Source organism: Megachile rotundata, chromosome 8 (assembly GCF_050947335.1).
Source record: "Megachile rotundata isolate GNS110a chromosome 8, iyMegRotu1, whole genome shotgun sequence".
Classification (NCBI taxonomy): Eukaryota; Metazoa; Arthropoda; class Insecta; order Hymenoptera; family Megachilidae; genus Megachile; species Megachile rotundata.
Window position 1 is genome coordinate 11,931,231 of NC_134990.1, and position 24,883 is coordinate 11,956,113.

A 24,883-nucleotide genomic window follows, 5' to 3' on the forward strand; every position below is an offset into this window, starting at 1 on the left:
TATTTGTAAAATTTTTGTATAAAAATATTTAAAATATCTAAATTTTCAAAATGTGCAACCATGTAACAGTTAATTTTCGTGTCCTCCCCTATTTTATTCTTCAAAATTAATTAGCGTATGTGGAGGTCCAAGGATGACGCGTAAAAATATTTTCGAAGGTATTAAAAATGATATCTCTGGGTCAGTAAAGAAATTACACGTCAAGTGCTCAATTATTCAGGGATAACTAATAAACTTTCATAAAGGCGCTTTCTTCTATAACTAAGTTGAAGCACGGCAATGTAATTAAGAAGTTGAGCAATTCCCAAATGACGACGCATGTCGGGTCTTCTTTATAACAGCTCAAGGATCGCCGTTTGCAAATTTCCGTCACAACCTTGGTGTTTCGATTTAATGAATTTTAGATTTCAAAATATCACCCACTAAAACCGCTCCCGCTGCTCGTTAAAACTCTTAGACTCCTCCGTCTTGCCCTATATAATCTAAAGTTCGCCAACCGGCAAGCGTGTCATGAAATTATTTTTTCATGCCGGTGTACCGATGTCAACCCACGAGTTGTCGCTCTTGGAAGAACTCTATTGGTCAGAATAGAAAAACTCGCATGTATTTTCGGAACAATTCGCAGTCGAGCACAATTAGGCGAAAAAACAATGACAGTCGACAAACTGTCGAGTGAGATAGTGCGAATTGCCTGAAGCAGTTGTTGTCATTATTATTCTTATGCGCCGATATGTGACGGAAGTGTTCGCGGTGGATAGAGCTTCTTTTACTTTGGGTCACGCGCCAACTCGTGGGACGTACGTACGTAAATTATTGCAGCCAAATTGAAAATTCACGCGGGACAAAAATATGAAAAAAATTTACAATATTTGAACTGTGGTGCGTCACGAGTGCGTCGTGGCTGACGCGCCAACTCGTGGGACGTCTGTAAATTATTAGGTTCAAATTGAAAATTTATGCGTGACAAGAATATGAGAAAAATTTACAATACTTGAACTGCGAGTGCGTCACAAGTGCGTCATGAGTGCGTCACGAGTGCATCACATTTTCAAATTTCCAGAACCCCAAATTCTCAAGTCCCTAGTTCTTAATTTCTTCGATTCTCAAATTTCTAAATTTCTACATTTCCAAATTTTCAAAACCTCAAATTCTCAAATCCCCAATTTTCAATTTTCCGAGTTCTCAAATTTCTAAATCTCTACATTTCCAAATTTCCAAGCCCCCAAATACTCAAATCCCCAAACCCCAAATTTCTCTAATTCTCAAAATTCTAAATTTCTACATTTCCAAATTTCCAAGCCCCCAAATACTCAAATCCCCAAACCCCAAATTTCTCTAATTCTCAAAATTCTAAATTTCTACATTTCCAAATTTCCAAGCCCCCAAATACTCAAATCCCCAAACCCCAAATTTCTCTAATTCTCAAAATTCTAAATTTCTACCTTTCCAAATTTCCATCACCCCAAATTCCCAAATCCCCAATTCCCAATTCTCAAATTTCTAAATTTCCCTATCTCCAAACCTCCATCACCCTAAATTCTCAAATCCCCAATTCCCAATCTCCCAAAATCTCAAATTCCCAAACTTTTACATTCAAAAATTTCTAAACCCCCAACATCTCAATTTTCAGATTCCCAAATCCCAAATTTACATTTGAACCGCGAGTGCGTCACGAGTGCGTCATAGCAGACGCGCCAACTCGCGGGACATCCGTACGTAAATTATTCCACCCGAATTGAAAATTCTCGCGTACCAAAAATGTGAGAAAAATTGATGATACTTGAACTGCAAGTGCGTCACGAGTGCGTCACGAGTACACCTAAATGGAAAATTCACGCGTGCCAAAAATATGAGAAAAATGTACAATACTTGAACTGCGAGTGCGTCACAACTGTGTCATGAGTGCGTCACGAGTGCGTCATAGCTGACGCGCCAACTCGTGGGACATCCCTAAATTATTGCACCCAAATTGAAAATTCACGCGTACCAAAAATCCAAGAAAAATGTACAATACTTGAGTGCGTCACGAGTGCGTCATAGCTCACGCGCCAACTCAGGCTTTGACATCAGTACCCGTTGCCTTTCCCTTTTTCAAGTACAACTTTGAACACGGATATCGGTCTTGTATTATTATCACTGATGTACGACACTTAAAGAGCACTAAAGATAGAAACTACCGATCGGCGATAATTTTCCAGATACTATTGACTCACTGATTACATCAAACCGGTTAGAAACGTTTAGAAGAAAAATAGGTTCATTGAACTTCTTTGTGTAGTTCTGTCACGTATTACTCTACAACGCATTCTATCCTTATTTTTTCATTTTTACATCTGACACACTTTTGCAAATTTAAAATTCATCGACAAATATAAAATGCTCGAGTAACAGAAGAATTGAAACCCGAGAATGCTTGTCACAACACAAAAGTTATAAAAAATAACAAGGTCTCCGCATATTAATTCTAACCTTCGCTTCTCATTATATCATTTTCCTGCAAAGCTGTAATAAAAAGAGCATTGTGATAAGGAAATTTAAATGTTGTAGATCGACAATGGTGTGAAAAAAGAGAGGAATTAGCTGCAAAAACATTTCCAAGGTAAATAAAATAACGTGACGCGGAAGGGAAAAATGGTGGCACGATAGAAACACGATTAAACCTTGCATGAACAAACAAATCTAACGTTCTGTGCGATTAGATAAACTGGTTTGGTATCGTCTGCACTTGATTCGAGGTTAACGCTATTATAGTAATGAATTACTCACTGCAACATAAATATCAACCCCGAATCTGTGCTAGACATTTTTATCAGGAGGAAACTTTTTATTTTTATACGCTTTAACATACAATTTTGTTCGGGAGATAATTTAAATATCGAGGTTTCTGCGGTATTTTTATTAAAATATATTTTATATGTACAATATTTAGAGTTTAAATAAAGAGAAGTTTAATTCTATGACAGTGATGTGACAGGCAAAGGTTCTTAAAAATTGTATAAAAATACAAACAGTAATATAAATCTGTTATAAATTATTTCGAAACAAATTGTCCAAAACATTACAGAAGTAAAAAATTGATCAGATGTTGCTGTTTCTGAAAAAAGAAACTTCAGCGAAGTCACTAACCTGCCCAACGACACGTGTACCACAGAAAATCAAATAATCCAGTTTCGCAGTGCAAAAATAGTACAATTCATAATGCAGATAGCAATGTTATATAATTAATTATCATCACGTTAAGATAGTTGTTCCAAGATTAGCTCCGAGCTAAAATAAAAACAGCATCGTCCGATTAATGGAATCACGAACTCGTTACACACTTCCAACACCAACAAAGAGCACAATTAAAGATACAAACAAAGTCGAAGTACAATATTTCCATAAGAAATCAAGGATAACAAACCTATTCTAAGAAACTTCGTAGAAAATGATCATAATTCACCTAATAAATAATTTGACACACAAAGCACACTGTTCAAACACATAAGCGTATCTTATTTAAAAAAAAAATGACAGAACCAGAAAAAAATTTCAAACAGAACTCCTACTCTCCAGACCTATCCAAAACCCGCCATCAGGCGTTATCGAGAAGTTCTTCTTGCTAAACTCGATCTGTACCTTAGTCTTTTCGGTGCACTTCAAGTAGAACCGATGCAAAAGATGAGCGATCAAGATCTTGGTCTCCATCAACGCGAAGCGACTGCCGATACACTTCCTGGGTCCCAGCCCGAAGGGCAGATACGTGTAAGGGTCGATCTTATCTTTATTCTCCTCGCTGAAACGCTCAGGGTCGAACTTGTCCGGGTCTGGAAAGTATTTAGGGTCGTGATGCAGCGCGTAAACGGGGAACAGAACAACATTGTCCGGATATATCGTGACGCTATCGTATCCAGGTCCAGCCGGAGGTAGCTGAAACTTCCGTGCGCAGAGTCTATCGATGTGGACGAGCGGCGGATACTTCCTGAGTGCCTCCGCAGTCACCATCTCCATGTACTTCATCCTGGACAGCGCGTCGTACGATATATCGCCGTCCCCCTCGCGGATGTAACGATCCACCTCGTCGCGCAGCTTCTCCTGAATGTCGGGATTAACGGCCAGCTCGTGAACCATGTAGCACATCAGCTTGGAGGAGGTATCGAAACCGGCCAAGAAGAAGATGAACGCCTGAGCGGTGATATCATCGATGGTCATCTGACGCGACACGGGCTTCTCTTTATCCCTGGCCTCCATCAGAAGATGAATCATGTCGGGCCGGACGATATTCTGCTCGTCCCGCGCCTTCACAGTCTCGAAGACGACTTTCTTGAAGAAGCTGGCGGTGTCTCGCGACAGGAACGAGAACCCGGCCATCCTTGTTAAACGAGGGTTCATACGGAAGAGCAGGAACTTGATCAGACGGAAGAGGCCGGCGAAGTTCGTGGCGTCGGCTCCTTTCTTGTAGAACTCGTTCTCGCGGTCCATCAGCGAGTTCACGCTGATGCCGAAAGCCACCGTGGCGATGGTGTCGTTCGTGTACCTGGTGAACGCGTCCTTCACCTCTATGGAGGCGGAGAACTCCGGATGGTTGTATAAATAGTTGACGAACTCCTGGGCGCACTTGGATACCAACTCGAAGAGGAAGCGCATCTTGCTGGCGGTGAAAGATGGACTCAAAGTGCTCCTCATCTCCTTCCAGCGCTCCCCCCGCAGGGAGAACACGTTCTTCCCGAAAATCGGGTCGATCTTTTCGTTGATGAAGCTCTGGTGATCGGGGAAGTACTCGAAATTCTTGATGGCGATCTCCCGGATCAGCTCCGGGTCGCGGATCACCACCGCCGGCGTCGAGAAATCCATCACGCACACGTACCGTAGGTCGGGGTAATAATTGTAGATGAATTTGCAGCAGTCTGGAAAGGAAATGCGGCGGAGAAAAAGCTTCCACGAGGAGCCGAACACCGGCATCCCTTTGATGTAGGGAACGTGCTTTTTTTTCCAGTAGGTGTGCTGAATGTACACGATCGAGATGAGCTTGGCCAAACCCACGATGGAAAAAGCGATCACCAACAGCTTCAGTGAAAAAGAAAACGACGCGGACTCCATTGCCACGGAGGATGGATTACGAACGACTCTATCTGGTAAGTAGGAGGAATGTTATAAGTATGGACGAATACATGGACGGTTTTATCGTTGCACGAGCGACAGAGAAGGAGGGAGTAGAAGGCCCGTTACGTAAATCGCTTGAATAAACTGCGCTGCTCCTCGCCAATGTTCCTTGCAAATAAATTGCAATCAAATCGCTATCTCGATGTGCAATTAATGAAATTTTATTACTTTCCTTCAATTTTATTTCGTTATATGAGATCTTTGTTTAGATTATATTTTAATTTAAGTTTCTTAGTAATTAAAAAATGGAAGTCGTGGAATGGATTGGGTTTTAAATTAAAAGAAGAGTCACAAAATACAATTTAATTACCGTAACGGCAGTACAGAATTTGAGATTCTAATTAGATAAGTCGCAATCGGTAATCAGAAGTTACTACATAATCTTATCCTAGTGAACTCTTCGAAATCCAAAGAGAATTTATACAAAAATATAAAAAACTTAAACATCCCTTTTCTCCCAAGTAAACAACAATTTCTCCTCCGGAACTAACGCAAAAGTGCCCTTAGCATAAACGATGTTCGACACCGTCTTCTCGTTCCGTTTAACCACAAACTTCCGCAAGAAATAAAACATCAAAATCTTGATTTCCATCAACACGAATCTATTACCGATACACTGTCGAGGTCCGACTCCAAAGGGGATGTACGAGTAAGGAACGATCTTGTCCTTGTTCTTGTCGCTGAATCTTTCAGTATCGAATTTTTCGGGATCCGGAAAGAATCTGGGATCGTGAAGCATCGAGTAAATGGGGAACCACACGTTGGCACCTGGGTCCAGAGTGACGCTGGCGCATCCAGGCGCAGGGGGTGGTAATTCGTAGGTCTTCGTACAAACTCGGTCGACGTACACCGAATTGTTGTACTTCCTGTTCGCCTCGGAGATCACCATGTCCATGTACTCCATTTTCATGAGGGCTTCGTAGGTAATTTCCCCGTTCGACTCCTCGTAATAGCGATCCACTTCGTTATGCAACTTCTCCTGGATCTCCGGGTGCATCGCCAGCGCGTAAACCATGTGGGCCATCAGGTTAGAGGGCGCGTCGAAGCCGGCGAGGAAGAAGATGAAGGCCTGAGAGACGATGTCGTCGACGGTCATCGGCGTCGTTAGGTCCTCTTTATTTTTAGCCTGCATCAGAAGGTGTAACATGTCGGGTCTGACTATTCCCTGCTCGATGCGGGCCTTCACCGTTTCCGAGACGAGTGTATGGAAGAAGTTTACGGTCTCGGAATCGATGAGTCTCAGTCCGATTACTTTCGAGAAGCGTGGAAACACGTAGGTCAGCAGCAGTTTGTACAGGTGCCCGAAGATTTTGGTCATGATGGTGTTCCCTCGCATGAAGAACTCGTTCTCGGGGTCCTTCATCGAGTCCACGCTCACTCCAAAAGCGACGGACGATATGACGTCAGTGGCGTATCTGCTGAAGGCGTCTTTGGCGTCCACCATCTTCGTGTACTCGGGATTGTCGATCAGATAATCGACGAACGTCCGAGCGCATTTCGACACCAGACCGAACATGAATTTCATTTTGGCGGAGGTGAAAGACGGAGTGAGGATGTTTCTCATCTCCTTCCAGCGCTCGCCGCCAAGTATCGCCACGTTTTTCGCGAATATAGGGTCCACCTCTTCTCTGATGAACTGCAGGCGGTCGGTGAAGTGATCGAAATGTTTCACGGCTATGTCTCGGATCAGTTCGGGATCACGGATCAGCACGGATGGCGTCATGAGGTTCATGAATCCCACGTACCTGGCGTCCGGATGAAGATTATACAACAACTGGCTGTGGTCGACGATATTTAATCGACGAAACGTGTGCAGGTACATGGAACCGAGCGGCGGTACGGATTTCAAGTAAGGCACACCTTTCTTTTTCCAGTACGTCTGCTCCCAGTATATCGCCGCGATACATTTAACGAAGATTATGGCGATCAGCGTGATCGCCAGTATCGAGAACGCTGACCAAGACAGGAGAATCTCCATGATAGTCACGCACGCGAATGTAGCTGTCAATCCGCAGCTACAACCTTATAAATGCGAACGAACGCGTGTGCAAGGTTTATCGGCGCGAGAGAGAGAGAGGAGAGCGAGACACGCGATGTGACGGAATCGTAACTACGTCGTTTGAATTGAGACTAGTCATTCAGCAGCTGCAGAAGGAGATATAAGATGTAGCACACTTTCGTCATCGTGGATTGACCACCTTTGGGCGGCGATTATGTTGATCAAGTGGGTATCGACGTGGGAATGTGACAGGGTGTCATGTAATTTACTTTATTGCTCGATTTAAAACTAGTTAACAATTTTATAGTAATTATGTTTCGTGAAAGGAATGCATACAGAATACAGAAATAAAACATCAAAGCATCTAACTAGAAATTTCCTCTCAATTTTATTCGAATCCAAAACCCCATTAATTATTTTTCTAACAATACAAAAGCCTAAGCTCTCTTCTCCAAACTAATCCAGAACCCGTCTTTCGGAATCAATGAGAAAGTAGCGTTCTTGAACACCAGCGGAATCATCGTCTTTTCATTAGGTTTTATCACAAACTTCCTCAACAAATGAACTATCAAAATTTTCGTCTCCATCAACGCGAACCGATTACCAATACACTGTCGAGGTCCCATACCAAAAGGAATATACACATAAGGATTAACGCTGTTTTTGTTCTCGTCGTTGAACCGCTCCGGATCGAACTTCTCGGGATCAGGAAAATATTGGGGGTCCATATGCAGTCCATAAACCGGGATCATCACGTTGTTATCTGGCTGTACAGTCACGCTGTTGTAGCCCTCCGCAGCTGGAGGCAGATCGAACTCCTTCTCGCAGATTCTGTCGATCATGAACACAGGAGGATAACGTCTGAGCGTCTCGGAGATCACCATGTCCATGTACTTCATCTTCAGCAGGGACTCGTACGAGATCTCTCCGTCCTCCAAATGACTCTCCACCTCTTCTCGCAGCCTCTCCTGAACCTCCGGATGCAGCGCCAGCTCGTAGATCGCGAAACACATGAGTACAGACACCGTTTCGAAACCCGCCAAAAAGAAGATGAAAGCCTGCGCGACGATGTCGTCGTCCGTTATCTCGCGTTTACCTTCGTCCCTAGCCTGCATCAGAAGGTGGATCATGTCCGGTCTGACGATACCCCGCTCGTCGCGCGCTTTGATCGTCTCAGTGATGGTTTTACAGAAAAACGTGGTCGTCGAGCGAGACAGGAACTTGAATCCCACCATTCTCATCGCGCGCGGAAACAGGTGGAAGGCCACGAACTTCAACATACGCCACACGCCGCTGAACTGGGTCGCGTCGGCTCCCCTCAGGTAGAACTCGTTGTCGCGGTGCTTCAGGGAGTTCACGTCTATCCCGAAGGCCACGGTCGCTATCACGTCGTTTGTGTACCTGGTGAACGCGTCTTTAGCCTCCAAGCAGGAGGCTAACTCCGGATGATCGTAGAGATAATCGACGAATCCCTCGCAGCACTTGGACACCAAACCGAACATGAACTTCATCTTGCTGGCGGTGAAGGATGGACTCAGGGTGTTCCTCATCTCCCTCCAGCGGTCGCCTCTGAGGGAGAACACGTTTTTCCCGAAAATGGGGTCCATCTCCTCGGTGAGGAAGCTTCGGTGATCAGGGAAGTGGTCGAAAGACTTCACGGTCACCTGCTTGATCAGCTCCGGATCGCGCAGGATTATGGTGGGTCGACCGGAGTCCATCATGCCGATGTACCTCACTTTTTGGTTGTGGTTGTACAGAAACTGACTGTACTTGTGAAATCCAGCGAAACCCAGTAGAACTTTCCAGGCTTTAACCAGCACCATTGTCGACTTTACGTATGGTGCCCCATTCCTCTTCCAGTAGGTGGACTCTCGGTAGAAGGATGAGAACAATTTTGCGAGGAACAGAGCGATCAAAATGATCACCAACATCCAGAACGCGCTCAGTTCGAAAACCATTGTTGGATACGATTTTTAAAACAAATGTAACGATCGCTAAATATGAACGACCGTTTGCGAACACTGGTATATACGAAAACAAAAGGAGAGAGACCTTATATATCTGCAGGAGCTTCTGGATAAGGGGCTTAATCTTAGATGTTCGGATAACGGGCATTTTTCAAGATGTACTTCGATAGATAAAGCGCCTTTGTAAAACGGTATCGACTTTAATTTTCAATTTGTGGAAGCGACAAAAATGAATTAATTCCGTCAGACGGTTATCTGATAAAAAAGGTTGTTCACCCCTTCGTATCGGAGATCGACCGATGCCGGACGATTGATTGGTCAAGCGGCGCAAAATATTTTTGCGAATTTATCAGTGGAATAATTTGAGACGTAGAAAACTTCGACTTTGGAATTCACTTGAATTTGCTTTTACAAAATGCTTTGACAATTTTAAATAGTATTATATTTTTCAAACATCTTTATTTTCCTATGATTGAATATTTTATCATGAATGATAAATTACGAAACTGCGAAATCAGTTTACCTCGTGAAGATTTTAAAAGCAATTCGTTGAATTTTAATAAATTATAAAAAATTGTACAGAAAGTAGGGAATTAGCAGAATTAAAAACATGATAATATTTTCAATCTTTTTCTCGTTCTGCAATTTATTATTCAGTCTGGGTTATTAATAACCGTATGATATTCGCCGTTGGAACGCGAAATTTCATCAAAAATCAAATTAAACGCGGAAGCATTATTAAAAGAGACATGTATAAAATGTCTACATATTCATGATATCAGCTACGATTAAATAATTTTAATACGATTATTGCAGTTACTTACCAATGAAAACGAAGATCTGGTGATGCGAGTATCGCAGCAGCATCGAAATGGAGATCGTCTGAAAAATAAATTTCTCTGTTAAACTATTACGATTAAATTTTCTAACCCGACATAATCGGGCATATTACCCGGACATAATCGAAGAAAAATAACGTTATCGTTACGATAAAATAAAGCGATATCAGGAAGAAAATCGCGCAGTAATTTACTTGTACGAAACAAATAATCCAAATGAAGATCCGTTCAGCTCGAAGATAATTTTCACGGATCCTACACGTCGCGTCAATTAATGCAACAAAACAGGCTAAAGGTGTTTATTATTGAATAAAAGAAAATTGCAACGAAGACGCGAGATAAATCGCAAGCCGATCGCACTCGGTTACCGGGTTGAGAGCGAACGGTGCAATTCAATTGCGAACGGTTCAGATTGAGCTAGCACCTGGCACCCGCCGGATAATTCACTATTTGCAATGGGAAACCTTGGTAACGGAAGCGTTTAATGGTACTTTGCAGACGCGTCGATGTTATTTACGAGGAAAACCGGTTCAAGAAGAAAATCAAAATGAATATTTTACTTGTGTTAATAGCATTAACATTCTGTTCATATTCCTTGAAAATTCGGACTCGCAATTTGAACAAAATTTGCAGTTTTCTGGATGTACCATCACATACAATATTTACAAATTTTACATACATTGTTGTTAATTGTTGTAATGTTCACATGTTACATACATATGTTATATACACATGTTACATACACATGTTACATACACATGTTACATACACATGTTACATATACATGTTACATACACATGTTACATACTCATGTTACATATACATGTTACATACACATGTCACATACACATGTTACATACACATGTTACATACACATGCCACATACACATGTTACATACTCATGTTACATACATATGTTATATACACATGTTACATACACATGTTACATACACATGTTACATATACATGTTACATACACATGTTACATACTCATGTTACATATACATGTTACATACACATGTCACATACACATGTCACATACACATGTTACATACACATGTTACATACACATGTTACATATACATGTTACATATACATGTTACATACACATGTTACATACACATGTTACATATACATGTTACATACACATGTTACATATACATGTTACATACACATGTTACATACACATGCTACATACACATGTTACATACACATGTTACATACACATGTTACATACACATGTTACATACACATGTTACATACACATGTCACATACACATGTTACATACTTATGTTACATACACATGTTACATACACAAGGTCTGCATCAAAAGACCTGATCAATTTTTATATTCTTCTAAGGATGTTCCTATATCTACTATTGTGTCAGAAAATTTAGGAACAATTGGAAGATGTATGAAAAGCAAGATTAAAAGCAATCGTGTAGCGAATGTACATGACAGACGGAATAATATAGGGTAATACGTAGATGACGACAGTCTCGGAGTACACGTGACTCCAGAACGGTAGATTGACCGAGGGTGATTCCAGGTAGAGCACCCCCAAGCACTGAAGCAACATTCACGTGTTGTGCCACGAGATTCACCCATCTCTTGTCTCAACGTTTCCAATATACTACATGAAATATTACATCATAACTCCCAAGAACTCTGGCTGAAATGTTCAGCATTGGAACATGTTCAAAATTTAATGGAGCTGTGAATTCATTCTGGGAATGGTTAAACAGTAGAAGAAAATACTTAAAAATGTGGGAACTTGTGAAGTTCAAAATTTGGACTTAGTTGAGATTTGAGGATTTAACTCACTATTTAAGAATTTGAAAATTTAGGTATCTGAAGATATATGAATTTGGAAATTTAAGTAGCTCACTATTTAAGAATTTGGAGATGTAGATATCTGAAGATATATGAATTTGAAAATTAAAAATTAGTATTACACCATCATGATTTTCCCACATTCTACAGAATCCTATTAACAGAGAGTCTGCTAAAAATGTTACCATCCATATATGAACATTTATGCTAATAAAATTATTCATGCATAGAATAATTGGCTTTTCACTATACATCCATCCTGAATGCCTAGATATGAATTAGATGTAGACTGATGCACAATGAATTGCATTTGAATCATTGTTAGTAGTATGCAATATTACTCATTTGTTCGGTCGACGTAAACCTATTAAACACGAGTGAAGCTATTCGTTGGACCGTACATGATCCAATCACTTCCTAACGCCAGGGAATACCCCGAAATTTCGCAATCCGCCTGGCGTAATATTTGTTGCCAGGTAATGCAGGGATAAAAATCCCATATTTAAAAGTTATAAAAATTTGCAAAATGACTAATGGAAATAATTGAAGAATCAAGACATTTTGAATCATTATAATGAGTCGTTACGTGGTAAGATATTTGGGAACAATTTAATACAAAATTACCGACTTGGGACCTCCACAACGAATATGATGCCTCTAATAACGTTGATTTATACTCAACGGTTCAACTTCAAGGGGATCGCCACGTATAAGGGTGTACGGGGTTGGAGGGTTATACACGGGTTATCTCAGTGCGTGATTACTTTGAATTGATTGCCATATCCTTTTACACGTACTAGGTTGTCGCGTGGATATGTGTGATATCATCCCCTTGACGGAGAGGAATATATTCGGATCGAAAACACGTAGCGCGTGAAACTGAATCTAATTTGCACCTTCAGAATATTCTAGATTCATGCCACATCTAACATTTGCGATACTATTGCGCATACCGTGACGTAAAAGTAAATTTAATGCAAGGTTTAAGAAACGAACATTCGGATTATGTATTTACCCATTCAAATTTATGGATTTTTAGCTATCAGATTCATGTATATAATTTAAAAGTACTTACAAAAACTAACATGATGAAGAATGCAGCGAGGTACGAAGTTCTGGCCATCCACATGCTTACAAAACGATAGTGTTCTCCCGTAACCACATTTCTATAACAAATAATATCACCATCAATTTGACTATAAATAAACAAAATTTGACTATAAATTAAAACTGAATCAATAAATTCGCTTACCGTAAAAATCCTTTATTGTCCTCGTGCTCTGCTAACGTCTTAATACTCGCCATTAATAAATCATCATATCCCAAAAATTCATCTAGTATTATTCTTGAGAAAGCATCACCGAAACATTTGTCATTAGCAGGATCCAAAGTAACAATCTTCACGGGAATGTTCAATCTTTGTCGTGCTACGGGTGATAATCTCAAGAAACCGTACTCTAATGAATATTCAACGATATAACCATCGTCTGAAAGAGAGAGATTCATTTATGAAATAATATAATAATTATTATTATACTCAGTATCGATAACAAAACTTATATTACCTGTTCTCACTTCAAAATTCTGATCCTTCAAAGGTTGAATAACATCTTCTTTGTTTAGATTATTTGTATCTTGTTCTAAAGTATTATTGTGCCCACCTGTTAAAGATACTACCTTCTCATCTAATATCTGGAACATTAATTTTAAACGTAATTAAAAAGATAGAATACTGTGTATCATTCATTTAATATTTACCTCTTTATTATCTACATTCATTTCGTTCCAAAGTTTTGTTGACAACCAAGGAGTTATTGTGTTATTTATATTTAAATTTGAATCTTGCGTTTCACCAGAAACAGTAGCACTTCTGAGAATTACTTCTTTTTCAGCTAATGTTAAACTTTCATTATTTTCTTCATTAGATATATTAACAGTATCACGTTCTTCGTCAACAGCGGATGGTTCAATGTTAATAAACCTGTAAATAAAATAAAAAATTGATTAACACAGGTTAATAAAAATTAGGATGTATTTTTAAAATCCAATATGATATATGTATGCTTACCCATCTTTAGTTAATATCCCCAAAGCATTAGTTAAATCATCAACTTTTTCTTGTCGTAATTTTTCTTCCTTAGCATAACTTTTTTCAATGCTGTAATCGTCACCTCCATTCCTAAGTATTTCAACTCTTAATATACCGTCCCGAGGCCAATCATCTCTTATATGCTCCAAACAATTAGTTGGAGCTCGTGAAAATACTATATGAATATAAGCCAATACAAAAAATGCTGCTATGGCCTAAAATTATAAATTACACAATGTATATTATATAAAACTAATAAATTTCTGATAATTTTGGAATAATAATTACCTTCAACAATGCCATAAATTCTAAAAATCTTCTGACAGGCCTTGGAAATGTCCTTGCATATATTAATGCAGCCTTAATAAATATCGCATGAAATAATCTATCCCGAACATTAACTAACGGGTTTTGATTATTATTGTTCCTAGCAGTATTCATATTGTTGTTACTTAAAGCTGGACGAGATGAACTATTTGAATTACGATTATGTACAGTTTCACTAGTTTGATTATTGGTAGTTGGTATATTAGCACCATCCACTTGTGGCATTTTAAACACTATATAATATTTGTTTTTGACAATTGATGAGTTTACTAATAATCTTTACTCATACAATTTCCTTGTATGAAATTTTTTAAGAAGTACTTATACATGTTGTATATGTACATTTCCATTCCTCAGTAATCATTCAAATATCTGAAACATAAAATGATAATTATATAATACGTGTTAATTAGATATTATTGTACATTCATGTCTACTATATTATAAGATCTTAATATACTTTCACAATTATTATGCGCATGCGAGTCAAAATTCTATGTTCGTTAACAGAATCATTTTAAATAATAAAGAATTATATTTATTATTTACTATAGTTTACAACTGTTGCATGTTCAATTTATTCACATTAATTTAAATGTGACTAATATGGTTCACAACATAACAGAAGCATTATACACAACCTAACCTATTTACAAATATTCTTACGTGTAAGTAATCATAACTTCGACAGTTGGAAATATATCTAGCTCGTAAAAACGATTATAACTTTATTTAAAAAAGGACAATTATTGGATACAATTTACAAAATAAAATCTACATAATAACATACTTTGTTACGTAATTATGAAATGCAGAAAAGAATAATTACCTACTGCGAAATAAGGATAAATAATATTACTATTATTTTATATTATCTTCATATATATATTTTTCGCTATACTGATAATTATTACCCGGACATGACATTTCACAGGTGACACGCGAACCATTAGTAAATTTTTAAGAAATTAACCATATCGTACCTCATTCAAAAGAAGAATATTATATTATACTGATATACTTCTGATGTTTTGGTATTTTCTTGGATGCTACTATACGTATTAATAGCCTCATAAAAATGCAAATTCGAAACATTTACGAATTCAATTCTTATCAAATTGTCACTTCATCATCGTATGTTTTGATATTCGACAACTCGCATATGCTAGTCTCTACTGCAATGTAGCCAATATTATAATGTGAATATCTAGGAAATTCATTTATGCGAAAACTTTCTACTTTCTAGTAATAAAGCTAGATCTCCTATTCTAGACTTAGATCAGCCAATAAAACAATCTGCATTGTACAGATGGCATTTTAAAATTTCACTAAAAAATTGACTGTAGCAAAATATTTAAATTTCAACAGGTATGTGTTTGAAAGCAGTGCCAAACCAGTATTATAATAGGCAGCAGAAAAAGTGTAATATATTTTATTTAAATTAAAACACAATAATTGTTTACATATGTGTTTGAATGCATGTATAATATAAAGTATTAAAAAAGGAATTGAAATAATATTCTATAAAACTGTTATTAATTGCAATGAATTCACCAAGATCACCACAAACTTCTCTGAGTTCTGAATTAAAGAAGATAATAAATGACAGAAATGTTTTAAGTATGAGAAGTCGTATGCGAGGTATGAAATAAACATAGTTAATACGTATTAATCAATGTTGTTTACATATTTTTAATATATGAAACATTATATTTGCAGTTCTCAACAGTTTGAATGAGAGTAATCAAAAACAGTTTGAAGAAAGAGAGAAGAACTTAAGATCTCAGGCTGTTCAAGAAATTTTAACAACAGAACTTACTTATTTACGTCAGTTGGAGATCTTAATGGAGGTATTTTCTATTTACATCTAATAATACTTGAAATATTACATTGATGATATGAAATATGTATGTTTTTCAGTACTTTATACAACCAATGTTTGAAAAAAAATTATTAGACCACAGTTTACTTTCAACGCTATCTGAGAATATAAAAACATTGTACAACGTTAGTGGAGAGTTAATAAAGGAACTGAAGGAAGATCCACAGAATATTGCTGGTGCATTTCATAAATTGGCTCCATTTTTTAAACTGTATTCTGTCTATGCTTACGATTACGAACAAATTTTATACTTGCTGCAGGTACTGACTATAATTTATTAGGTATAGGATGGCCATATGTAACAAAATTTCTTTTGCAGATGAAACAAGAAAATGATCTCACACTTAAAAATTTTATTAACAGGCAAGAAACAAGACCAGAAGTTGGTAGAAAATTACCTTCGTTATTAATTACACCGATACAAAGAATACCTAGATATAAATTACTCTTGCAAGAAGTTTTACAACATACACCTAATAGGCACAAAGAATATAACCTTTTACAAGGTATGAAATCAAATTTAATACCACATCAAATGATTTAAAATTTTATAGAACAACATTAATTTAGTCTTTTATTTCTAAAGTTTGTCTAGTTGAAGTTGAGAAAGCTGCAAGGCATATGAACACTTTAATTGAACAGCATGAAGAAACACAAAAATTATTGAAACTTCAAAAATGTATTGTAAACCAAATTAACTTGGTTAAACCTGGTAGAAAATTAATTAAACAAGGACCATTAATGAGAGTTTCAAGACGCGGGAATTCAGCATATCGAAGATATTTTGTTCTCTTCGATGATATTTTATTGTATTGTAAGGGTGATCCACAAAACTCACTAACCGTATGTTGTGTTTTACCATTAAATAAATGCAAGATTGAATCTGTTTTGAGTGGAGGATTATTTCGTGTTACTTGTTTAAATGAAACACTTTTACTTTATTCCGAAAAAGAGGATAGTAGTTTATGGATATTGGCAATACAAAGTTCCATAAAAAAGGTATTTTTATAAAACAATAGTTCTACTGGAATATCCTTCATGCAAAAATTAGTATGTATTGTTTTATTGTTCTAGTACATTGAATGCAGACAGACTTTGAGAAAAGACAGTAGTTCAAGAAAACCATTGAGACACAATAATCTTAATTTATTTCCATCTGACAATATCCCAATAATTTCTGGCAAAAGAAAAAGATTAGACGAAGAAACAGAGGTTTATATCACAAATATTATTGATTATTATTAGATTTTACATTTTATAATATATTGCATGTTCAACAGGTGAATTTGAATGCATCTAAAATTCTGTACTTAAAGAAGGATAATGAAGCAGATGCAGATATACAGTCAGAAAATAGATGTTTGCTGTTATTAAAAAGATTCAAAAAATTGAAAAATGACAATAGTTTCAAGCAGAACAGTTATTGCTTTCAAAACATCAATTGTGTAAGTTGAGTATTAATTTATATGAGTAAAAAAGATGAATATTATATTTACTTACAAATTCTTTACAGAATATTGCGGATAAAGAAAATGTGCCTTACGTACAGGAAAACTATAATACGTCATATATACCTCACATTCCTTCTTTTACTAAACAAGATACTAATCAAGAATCTTCAACAACATTAAAATCTATTAGCAATTTCTTCTCCTATATTGGATCATCAGTAATTGAATTTTTTAAGTTTAGATGATACAATTTACTATGTGTGTATATTATTAAAAATCTTTAATCCATAGATCCGTAGTTTTACTTCTGGTTTTATTGTGAGGAAGCTGTAGTACAAGCCGTTTTCAACTCTAGTGGGTCAAGATCTACTTTTGGAAACGGTAATTTTTCATGACCCACTTACATTACAGCATCAGATGATCTTGGTGAAAAAATCATCTAGTCCATGTAAGGTAAAAATTTACTATGTAAATATTTGGATACCTACTTTTATGATGGAACACTTATAATTTTCACAGAAAAAGGTTCTGTTAAATAGGTTAATACAAATTTTGTCAAGAAGCATTGCATTTAGTTTGAAGAAACTTTATTGTACAAATTGTAAAGATCAGACAAGCTTATTATCATTGAATACATAATCAATAAACTCCTATTAAATGCTAGTGAACATGTATTATTTTATAAACAATGGCAGTTTTATGAGAAACATGTTTCTTTTGTCTCTTGACAAAGTATTATACTCATTATATCATTTTGTGTCTGTCACAGTTCAGAGTGTCAAAATTATTTGGCTTTATTTTATTTTTCTTATAGACTACCACATAGTCTTGGCATCTTATAACTAACATTATAATTTAAAGCATTATAAACCTATAATGCAAAACAATTTTTCTTTGATAATGTATTCTGTACCACATATTATATTACACTGCAAATATTGCATATATTTACAAGTACATTTTGTAGAACTAAAAAATATTTTCGGAATACATTGTTTCAGTCACATAATTTTATTGATTCATATTGATTTTATACGCAAACTCTTTTGCGTAAACATGATCACTATTGTCAAATTCGATAACAATATTGAACACTAGAGTAAAAACACATTGGTATATTTTATTCTTCATTAAAAAATTAGCAACAATTTTTGGTAATACTGTCTCTAATCAGACTTGTAATTGATTTCATTGTTTACTTCAGTAATTAATCAATGGAATATCTTTTCAGTCTGCATATAAATTTTGGTGGAAAATTGACTAGTGTATAAAAAGCTTATTAAGTGCTTATTTAAAGTATCATTAAAAATCTTCAGACTATATTATTGATATAATAATGTTACACGTTCTGTACAACGAATAAGATAAAATTCCTTTTAAACGCGAACACTTTCGTAATATTATCAACGAATCAATGAGTTTCTGTTTCGAAACTTGACAATTCCTATATTCTTGTTCTAAAGAAAATGCAATTTTTCCTCTTCCTTGGCATTGCAGTCTTTTCAAGAAACTTTATAAGTTTTCTTTTAGTCTTAATGTCTTTTATAATAATCTCTTTGTAACTTAATGTTACTTCATAACAAGTACAGTCAAGAAGAAAACAAATTAAAGTTACCATTGATTTTATGTAATATTTTTAACATACTTTTGTGTAAAAAAATTCAGGTGTTTCAATCACATATCACATAACGGACATAATATTTATGTAACTATCAATCGATTGACATTCTCTTAACTTTGGCAGATATAGATCGCAGTCTTTTAAACAAATATCTCTCCGCAAGCAAACAGGAACAAATTAATCCTAAGACCTATAAGATCTTCAATAATTCGGAAAGGAATATTTCCTTTAATTATTTTCCTATACAATGCGCTTGACTCACACAAACATATAAATCCAACGATCAATCGTTGTCACATTTGTGTCTCTCGTTCATTTTGCCACGACCAAAAGGACGGTTCGTTTTAAATAAATACACTCTACTTTAATGAATCTGGCAGTTGATCAAATGCCTTTCAAGGAAGTGGCAAAACTTTCCCAGAACGTTCGAATTAAATCAGTCACAATTTACCTTTGAAAATTCTCACCATTGTATAAAAGGAAAAGAAAAGAAGAAAACAATTCACTATAAAAGTTGGACATGTTAATTACGGAGCACTTTATCGTCCCGTTTCTTCGTTCACTTATTTCCATGCGACGAACAAATTACCTCGCCGAGATAGTTTCTGGCCACGAACTTTCAAGTTCTTTGATCGATATCCGTTCGATCGTTCGTTTGTTTGCTGCGCCGATTGTGAACGATGAAAAACATCCGGAGTAGCAAGGTGCCGTTAAAAAAACGACTGGATTCAATCGCCGACTGTGTCGTGCTCTTCTTCGGTTTCCGTTTCCTCTCCATCCGCATCGCTTTCGACGCTCTGTACCAGCCTTGCGTATCTTCAAAAAATTGCCAAATTACATCGTTTTCAATAAATTCTAAGGTTAGTTTTATTTTTTGGAAATTTGGACTATTTATACTATTTACGGTATTTCATTTCATAAGATATTTTATAGAATTTTAAGGTTGCGGAGGTATGTATGAAGTCCCAAAGTTTGGAAAATTTGGAGCCTACGTTCATCGCCACTAGGCGACGCATAAGACCGACTTGACTTTCTCGCAAGTGCTCAAGGAGCCCTTCGATTCATATATATAGATCCTGTCCACCTCTTGAATCTAAGGCAAGGGCCTGCTAGGATGCGTTATTGAGGAGTCCACTAGCAGGTCTGGGACCAAAATGGATGGATTTGGTGCTTGGTTGCAACTCCTCTCTCCCACTTCTTTCACTCTTTCCCCTAGTCTTCTTCCCACTAGCTTATCCAAAATCGCCCAAATGCATATTATTTACATAGTTAAAATATGTATTTATTACTCCAATATTACCCCCAGGGGGTGTGCAAATTCCTAAGATTGCAATATACCCAAAAAAGGGGGGGGGTCCAAATCTCAAAATTGCAATATATGAAAGGGTCAAAATCTCTCAAAACTTGCAATATATACCAGGAGTCCAAATCCCAAAATTGCAATATAACCAAAAAAAAGGGTGTTCCAAATCCCCAAAATTGCAATATAGCAAAAGAGGATGGGTTCCAAGTCCGAAAATTGCCAATATATCAAAGGATCCGCAAATCCCAAAATTTGCCAATATACCAAGGGGGGGGGGGGGGGTCTTAATCCCTAAATTGCAATATATGGAGGGTCGAAATCTCAAAATTGCAATATACCAAGGGGTCCAAATCTTGAAAATTGCAATTTATCAAAGAGGTCCCAAATCCCCAAGATTTGCAATATATGAAATGGTCGAAATCTCAAAATTGCAATATATCAAAGGGTTCCAAATCCCAAAGTTGCAATATACCAAAGTACTTAAATCCTAAAATCTCAATATACCAAAGTGGGCCCAATCCCAAAATGTCCTAATCCAAAAGTACTCAAAATGGGTTTCCCTTATACCAACTTCCCAAAAGTCAAAAAAATAAGAAAAAACTCTAAATATCATACCTGACGGTATATCAGACGGGAGTCGTTTTCCTCAACGTATCGAAACTCCATTCGCTGCCCCTGATCGGGGGTGGCGGCGGCAGAGAGTCATCCAGGTCAAAGGTGACGAATTCGTGTCGAATACTCGGACTGTACTCTTCCTCCTCTTCTTGAAGAACATCAGCTGTTGTGCTAATCTGAATTTAGTCGAATTATTATCTTCCCATGATACAACTATAAAATACTGTCGATAAAAGATCTAATACTGAATTTTGTTCAGGTATTAATACGGAAATGCTTACCGTCTGAGTGGTGAGATCTCTAGGAAATTGTCTGGAATAATCGTGGTAGTCCAGATTCGGGGGAGGTGGTAGAAATTCGTCGAAATCGACGTGATCCACGGAATCTCTGCTGAAAAAGTATCTCTTCTGATGCCTTTCGCAGAGGAAACCACTGTGACCTATTGTCGCGTGATTTGCATGATGCATGTGATGATTGTCTAAGTGATACACACCCTGAAAAGAGATGGTATGAAAAAAGAACGAGTGGTCTTTTGTACGAAATGAAACGTGCGCAATATTCAGGAACATAAATGGAATATTTTCGTTTCTCATATGTTTCAAATAACGGGAATCTCGATAAATTCTCTCCTGCAATTTTGCTAAATTTTTTAGAATTTTCATTAAAAAAGAAACAAAAAATAATAGACTACATTAATAAATGTTTAAAAGTTAAATATAAGAAATGTTGTGTTACTATTTGAATTGATTTTGAAATATAGATGAAAGTGTAGTAATGAATAAATGTGAAATAAGAGACAGTCGATTTTATGGCACAACCGCTATTAATTTTAAGGGATATTTTTTACGCCCCACGATGGTTTTGCATTTAAAATTGCGCTCAATACTAAAGGCGTTAAAGGTGCATTGTTTCCGAGAGGAAATAGGTCGAATGCATAAAAGATACATTAAACCCTAATCTGCATAATTATCGCGCGCATGTTACAGAACAAAAATTCCGGTCTTCGTTTTATTAACATTTTTATCGTTTCTTATTTAGAATATATGGAAATTTAACTGCAATTCATATAAAATTAACGATGGTACTTTTTTAAATAAACTTTTTCCGCTTGATGTCTTCTTTTTGCTTCAAATAATATAACCTCTTTATATTGTATTTAAATAATATAACCAACTCTTTGCATACCAAATTTTAACTGTGGCTTGAGAGTGAATTTTTTGTTTAAATTATTTTACAGTAATAATTATATATTTATAATAATTAACTTAATAGTTGAAAGCTTACTGTCTTGCTTCATACAGAAATTTGAAGTAATTTCTTTCTAAATTTTAGTGTAAACTTAGTATAATGAATTAGTATAATGATGTGATATGAATAAAGAAATAGAAAATAGTAGTATTTGATAATATAAAAATTAACATCACAAGAATTCACTAAATGCATTAAATTTAATTATGAATTTATCTTCTGGCATTAAGATATGTTACAGCAAAAATATCTTGAAGAGTAATTATTGAAAAAAATGAATAAAAAAATTAGAAACAAAGAATGTCTTTTTAAAAGTCTTTAAAATAATTATTCCTCGAGCACAGATTCTCGCGAATAAAAGAACGGAACAACAGACATTGAATACCATTGTAGAATGCTTTTCAGTGTAGCACGATTAAATCGTAGGTAGGCTATTAACTGACTTGAAGCAAATTTAGCGACTTAGTCTAACTGAATTGCGATCCTGCAGCTAGGGGTAAATTACATTTAAGTGGTAAACAGACACCGAATGAAAACGAAACGGAACGCGAAGCAGTAGCTCTCGGTTCTCGAGTGTTTGAGATCTTATTTACGGAAAGCTATCCTCCCCCGAAACGAATCATGCTTTCAACTTTTTGTGTTGGGAACTCCTATTAAATCATGCAAAATGTTATTCGTTTGCTTTGTTACATCTAATATATTGGTCAAGTTTATATTAGATGGAAGATTTTTAATTTTACAAAACTGGTTGGGTAAAAGTTTGTAAATATTTCAAAGTGAATAGCAATATTTAGTTAGGCAAGTTTAGGTTAGGTTATATTAATCTACGTCAAATACAAGTTTCTTATTTTTTGACACACTGATGAGTATTACAGAAGTAAATATCAATATTTAGTTAGGCAAGTTTAGGTTAGGTTATATTAATCTACGTCAAATACAAGTTTATTATTTTCTGTCACTCCAATGAAGAAGTTCAGGTTAGGTTATATTAATCTACGTCAAATGCAAGTTTGTTACTTTTTGTCATCGTGATGAAGAAGTTTAGGTTACGTTATATTAATCTACGTCAAATACAAGTTTAGTGCTATTATAATTATTTCAACTTTAGAAGCCAGTTTAGGACCCATATAAAGTAATCTTAGGAAACTATATCTAATACCAGCAAATATTGCAACATAATCGTCAAAGGAACGGGTGTGCAAGAAACGTGAACTACGAAGTAAACACAGCAAGAAATGGCAAAACACGGTAAACAAGAAGTAGGTAAACGAAAGAGCAATTCACACTCTACAATGATCTACAGAGTCTTTGTTTGTTCGTTCTTGCCTGATTTATCCCTGTCAGTGATAGAAGAGTACCGTTCTCTGGGCAATAAGGTACTGCGAGTAGAATAGGTCAACCATACACGGACCATTGATTTACGTAGGCGATGTACCATAACGTTTTCTTATTTCTTTCTTTACTTGAATTAATGGGAGCTTCAAACAATTTTTACTTGCATTATTTGTCATGGTGCAGAACTACAAAGATAATTGAAATAAACAAAGATGGTTGAAATACAGGGTGTCTCACAGTTAGTGTAGGTCCTTGAAATGGTAGCTGACGTGAATCTGAAGGAGACACTTGATACCTGAAACCTGATACTTGGAACTAAAAACTTGATATTTAAAACCTGAAACTTGATACCTGAAACCTGATACTTGGAACTAGAAACTTGATATGTGAAACCTGACACTTGATACCTGAAACCTGATACTTGGATCTCGAAACCTGATATCTGAAACATGATACATGATACCTGAAACCTGATACTTGTAACTTGATACGTACTTTTACCGACCAGACTTGTAACTCGATACTTGAAACTTGATATTTGAAACCTGATACTTGATACCTGAAACCTGATACTTGGAACTTGATACGTACTTTTATTTTGCTGCGTACTTGATGACTCGAGAGTGACTCTTCGAAGAATTTTTACGTTTCACAAAAGCTCGGAGTGGGCCAACAATTTTTGTGACATTGCCGAGGGAAAACAGTTTCTGATTTTCTATCGGTTTAGCTAAAATTCGGCTGGAGATGTAAATACGAGTGAATAATTCAAAAACGAAGCTTCAGACCCCATTTTTGCAAAGGGAAATCTTATTCGGAATCGCGTCAGCTACCATTTCAGGGACCTACACTAATTGTGAGACACCCTGTTAATATTCAATAAACTTCAAAATAATATTTAATAAATTTTAATACTCCTACTTAATCAACCTTAATATCGTTATTTCACATTAAATTCGCAAAGTTAAATGCAGAGGAAGGTTTACGATTAAGCAAGCAATTCAACTTGGACAGAATATTCCACGGATTAAATTTCTATTCGCACAGATTTTTTACAGCGTGCATCATAATTTGTGAAATATATTCGTCACAATTAGTTCGCTTGTGCAAGTACGTACCACGGTAGCGTAATTACCTCAGATATCGCAATTACGCGGAACTGATACACGTGTCACAGAGAAGCTTTTCACTGATATTTATCTTCGCTGAAAATAAACTTTACTACGTTGGAAT

General features: G+C 36.3%; 4 protein-coding genes and 1 pseudogene across 16 annotated transcripts in view; 1 reads left to right on the forward strand and 4 right to left on the reverse strand.

Annotated features, from left to right (window-relative positions):
- LOC100878712 (membralin) overlaps positions 1 to 15,348 on the reverse strand; it is a 90,492-nt gene extending 75,144 nt beyond the window's left edge. The window contains exons 1-8 of one of the 4 annotated variants that reach the window (XM_003705439.3): positions 15,182 to 15,343; positions 14,160 to 14,570; positions 13,851 to 14,086; positions 13,541 to 13,763; positions 13,348 to 13,474; positions 13,035 to 13,269; positions 12,858 to 12,948; positions 9,933 to 9,990 (exon numbers count right to left, since the gene is read on the reverse strand). In XM_003705439.3, the coding sequence (XP_003705487.2) occupies positions 9,933 to 9,990; positions 12,858 to 12,948; positions 13,035 to 13,269; positions 13,348 to 13,474; positions 13,541 to 13,763; positions 13,851 to 14,086; positions 14,160 to 14,423 (1,234 nt within the window). In that variant the 5' untranslated portion in view covers positions 14,424 to 14,570; positions 15,182 to 15,343. Of the gene's footprint in view, positions 1 to 9,932; positions 9,991 to 12,857; positions 12,949 to 13,034; positions 13,270 to 13,347; positions 13,475 to 13,540; positions 13,764 to 13,850; positions 14,087 to 14,159; positions 14,571 to 14,864; positions 14,957 to 15,027; positions 15,161 to 15,181 lie in introns of those variants that run through there. The other 3 variants (XM_076534663.1, XM_076534661.1, XM_076534664.1) reach the window with 3 other exon arrangements.
- On the reverse strand, positions 2,882 to 9,917 carry LOC105663136 (uncharacterized). Its single transcript, XM_012290381.2, has 2 exons — positions 7,585 to 9,917; positions 2,882 to 5,127 (listed from the first exon to the last, which is right to left on the reverse strand). Exons 1-2 carry the CDS (start codon positions 9,097 to 9,099, stop codon positions 3,532 to 3,534), a joined length of 3,111 nt encoding a protein of 1,036 aa, XP_012145771.2. The 5' UTR covers positions 9,100 to 9,917; the 3' UTR covers positions 2,882 to 3,531.
- On the reverse strand, positions 5,431 to 7,490 carry LOC105663137 (cytochrome P450 9e2 pseudogene; annotated as a pseudogene).
- A 77-nt stretch (positions 15,349 to 15,425) lies between the features above and the next one.
- Positions 15,426 to 18,194, forward strand: LOC100878599 (Rho guanine nucleotide exchange factor 4). 3 transcript variants are annotated; one of them, XM_012290389.2, is made up of 10 exons: positions 15,426 to 15,566; positions 15,757 to 15,839; positions 15,918 to 16,048; positions 16,119 to 16,340; positions 16,400 to 16,586; positions 16,667 to 17,079; positions 17,155 to 17,292; positions 17,361 to 17,525; positions 17,594 to 17,749; positions 17,823 to 18,194. In XM_012290389.2, exons 2-10 carry the CDS (start codon positions 15,821 to 15,823, stop codon positions 17,862 to 17,864), a joined length of 1,473 nt encoding a protein of 490 aa, XP_012145779.2. In that variant the 5' UTR covers positions 15,426 to 15,566; positions 15,757 to 15,820; the 3' UTR covers positions 17,865 to 18,194. The 3 variants fall into 3 exon arrangements, with proteins under 3 accessions (XP_012145779.2, XP_003705486.3, XP_076390780.1); XM_003705438.3 differs by having other exon boundaries at positions 15,478 to 15,839; XM_076534665.1 differs by lacking the exon at positions 17,823 to 18,194 and having other exon boundaries at positions 15,478 to 15,839; positions 17,594 to 17,776.
- Stg-1 (stargazin related protein STG-1) overlaps positions 18,102 to 24,883 on the reverse strand; it is a 55,705-nt gene continuing 48,923 nt past the window's right edge. For 4 of the 8 annotated variants that reach the window (XM_012290390.2, XM_076534671.1, XM_012290391.2 and 1 more), the window contains exons 7-9: positions 21,352 to 21,564; positions 21,071 to 21,246; positions 18,102 to 19,968 (exon numbers count right to left, since the gene is read on the reverse strand). In XM_012290390.2, the coding sequence (XP_012145780.1) occupies positions 21,082 to 21,246; positions 21,352 to 21,564 (378 nt within the window). In that variant the 3' untranslated portion in view covers positions 18,102 to 19,968; positions 21,071 to 21,081. Of the gene's footprint in view, positions 19,969 to 21,070; positions 21,247 to 21,351; positions 21,565 to 24,883 lie in introns of those variants that run through there. The other 4 variants (XM_076534673.1, XM_012290394.2, XM_076534675.1 and 1 more) reach the window with 4 other exon arrangements.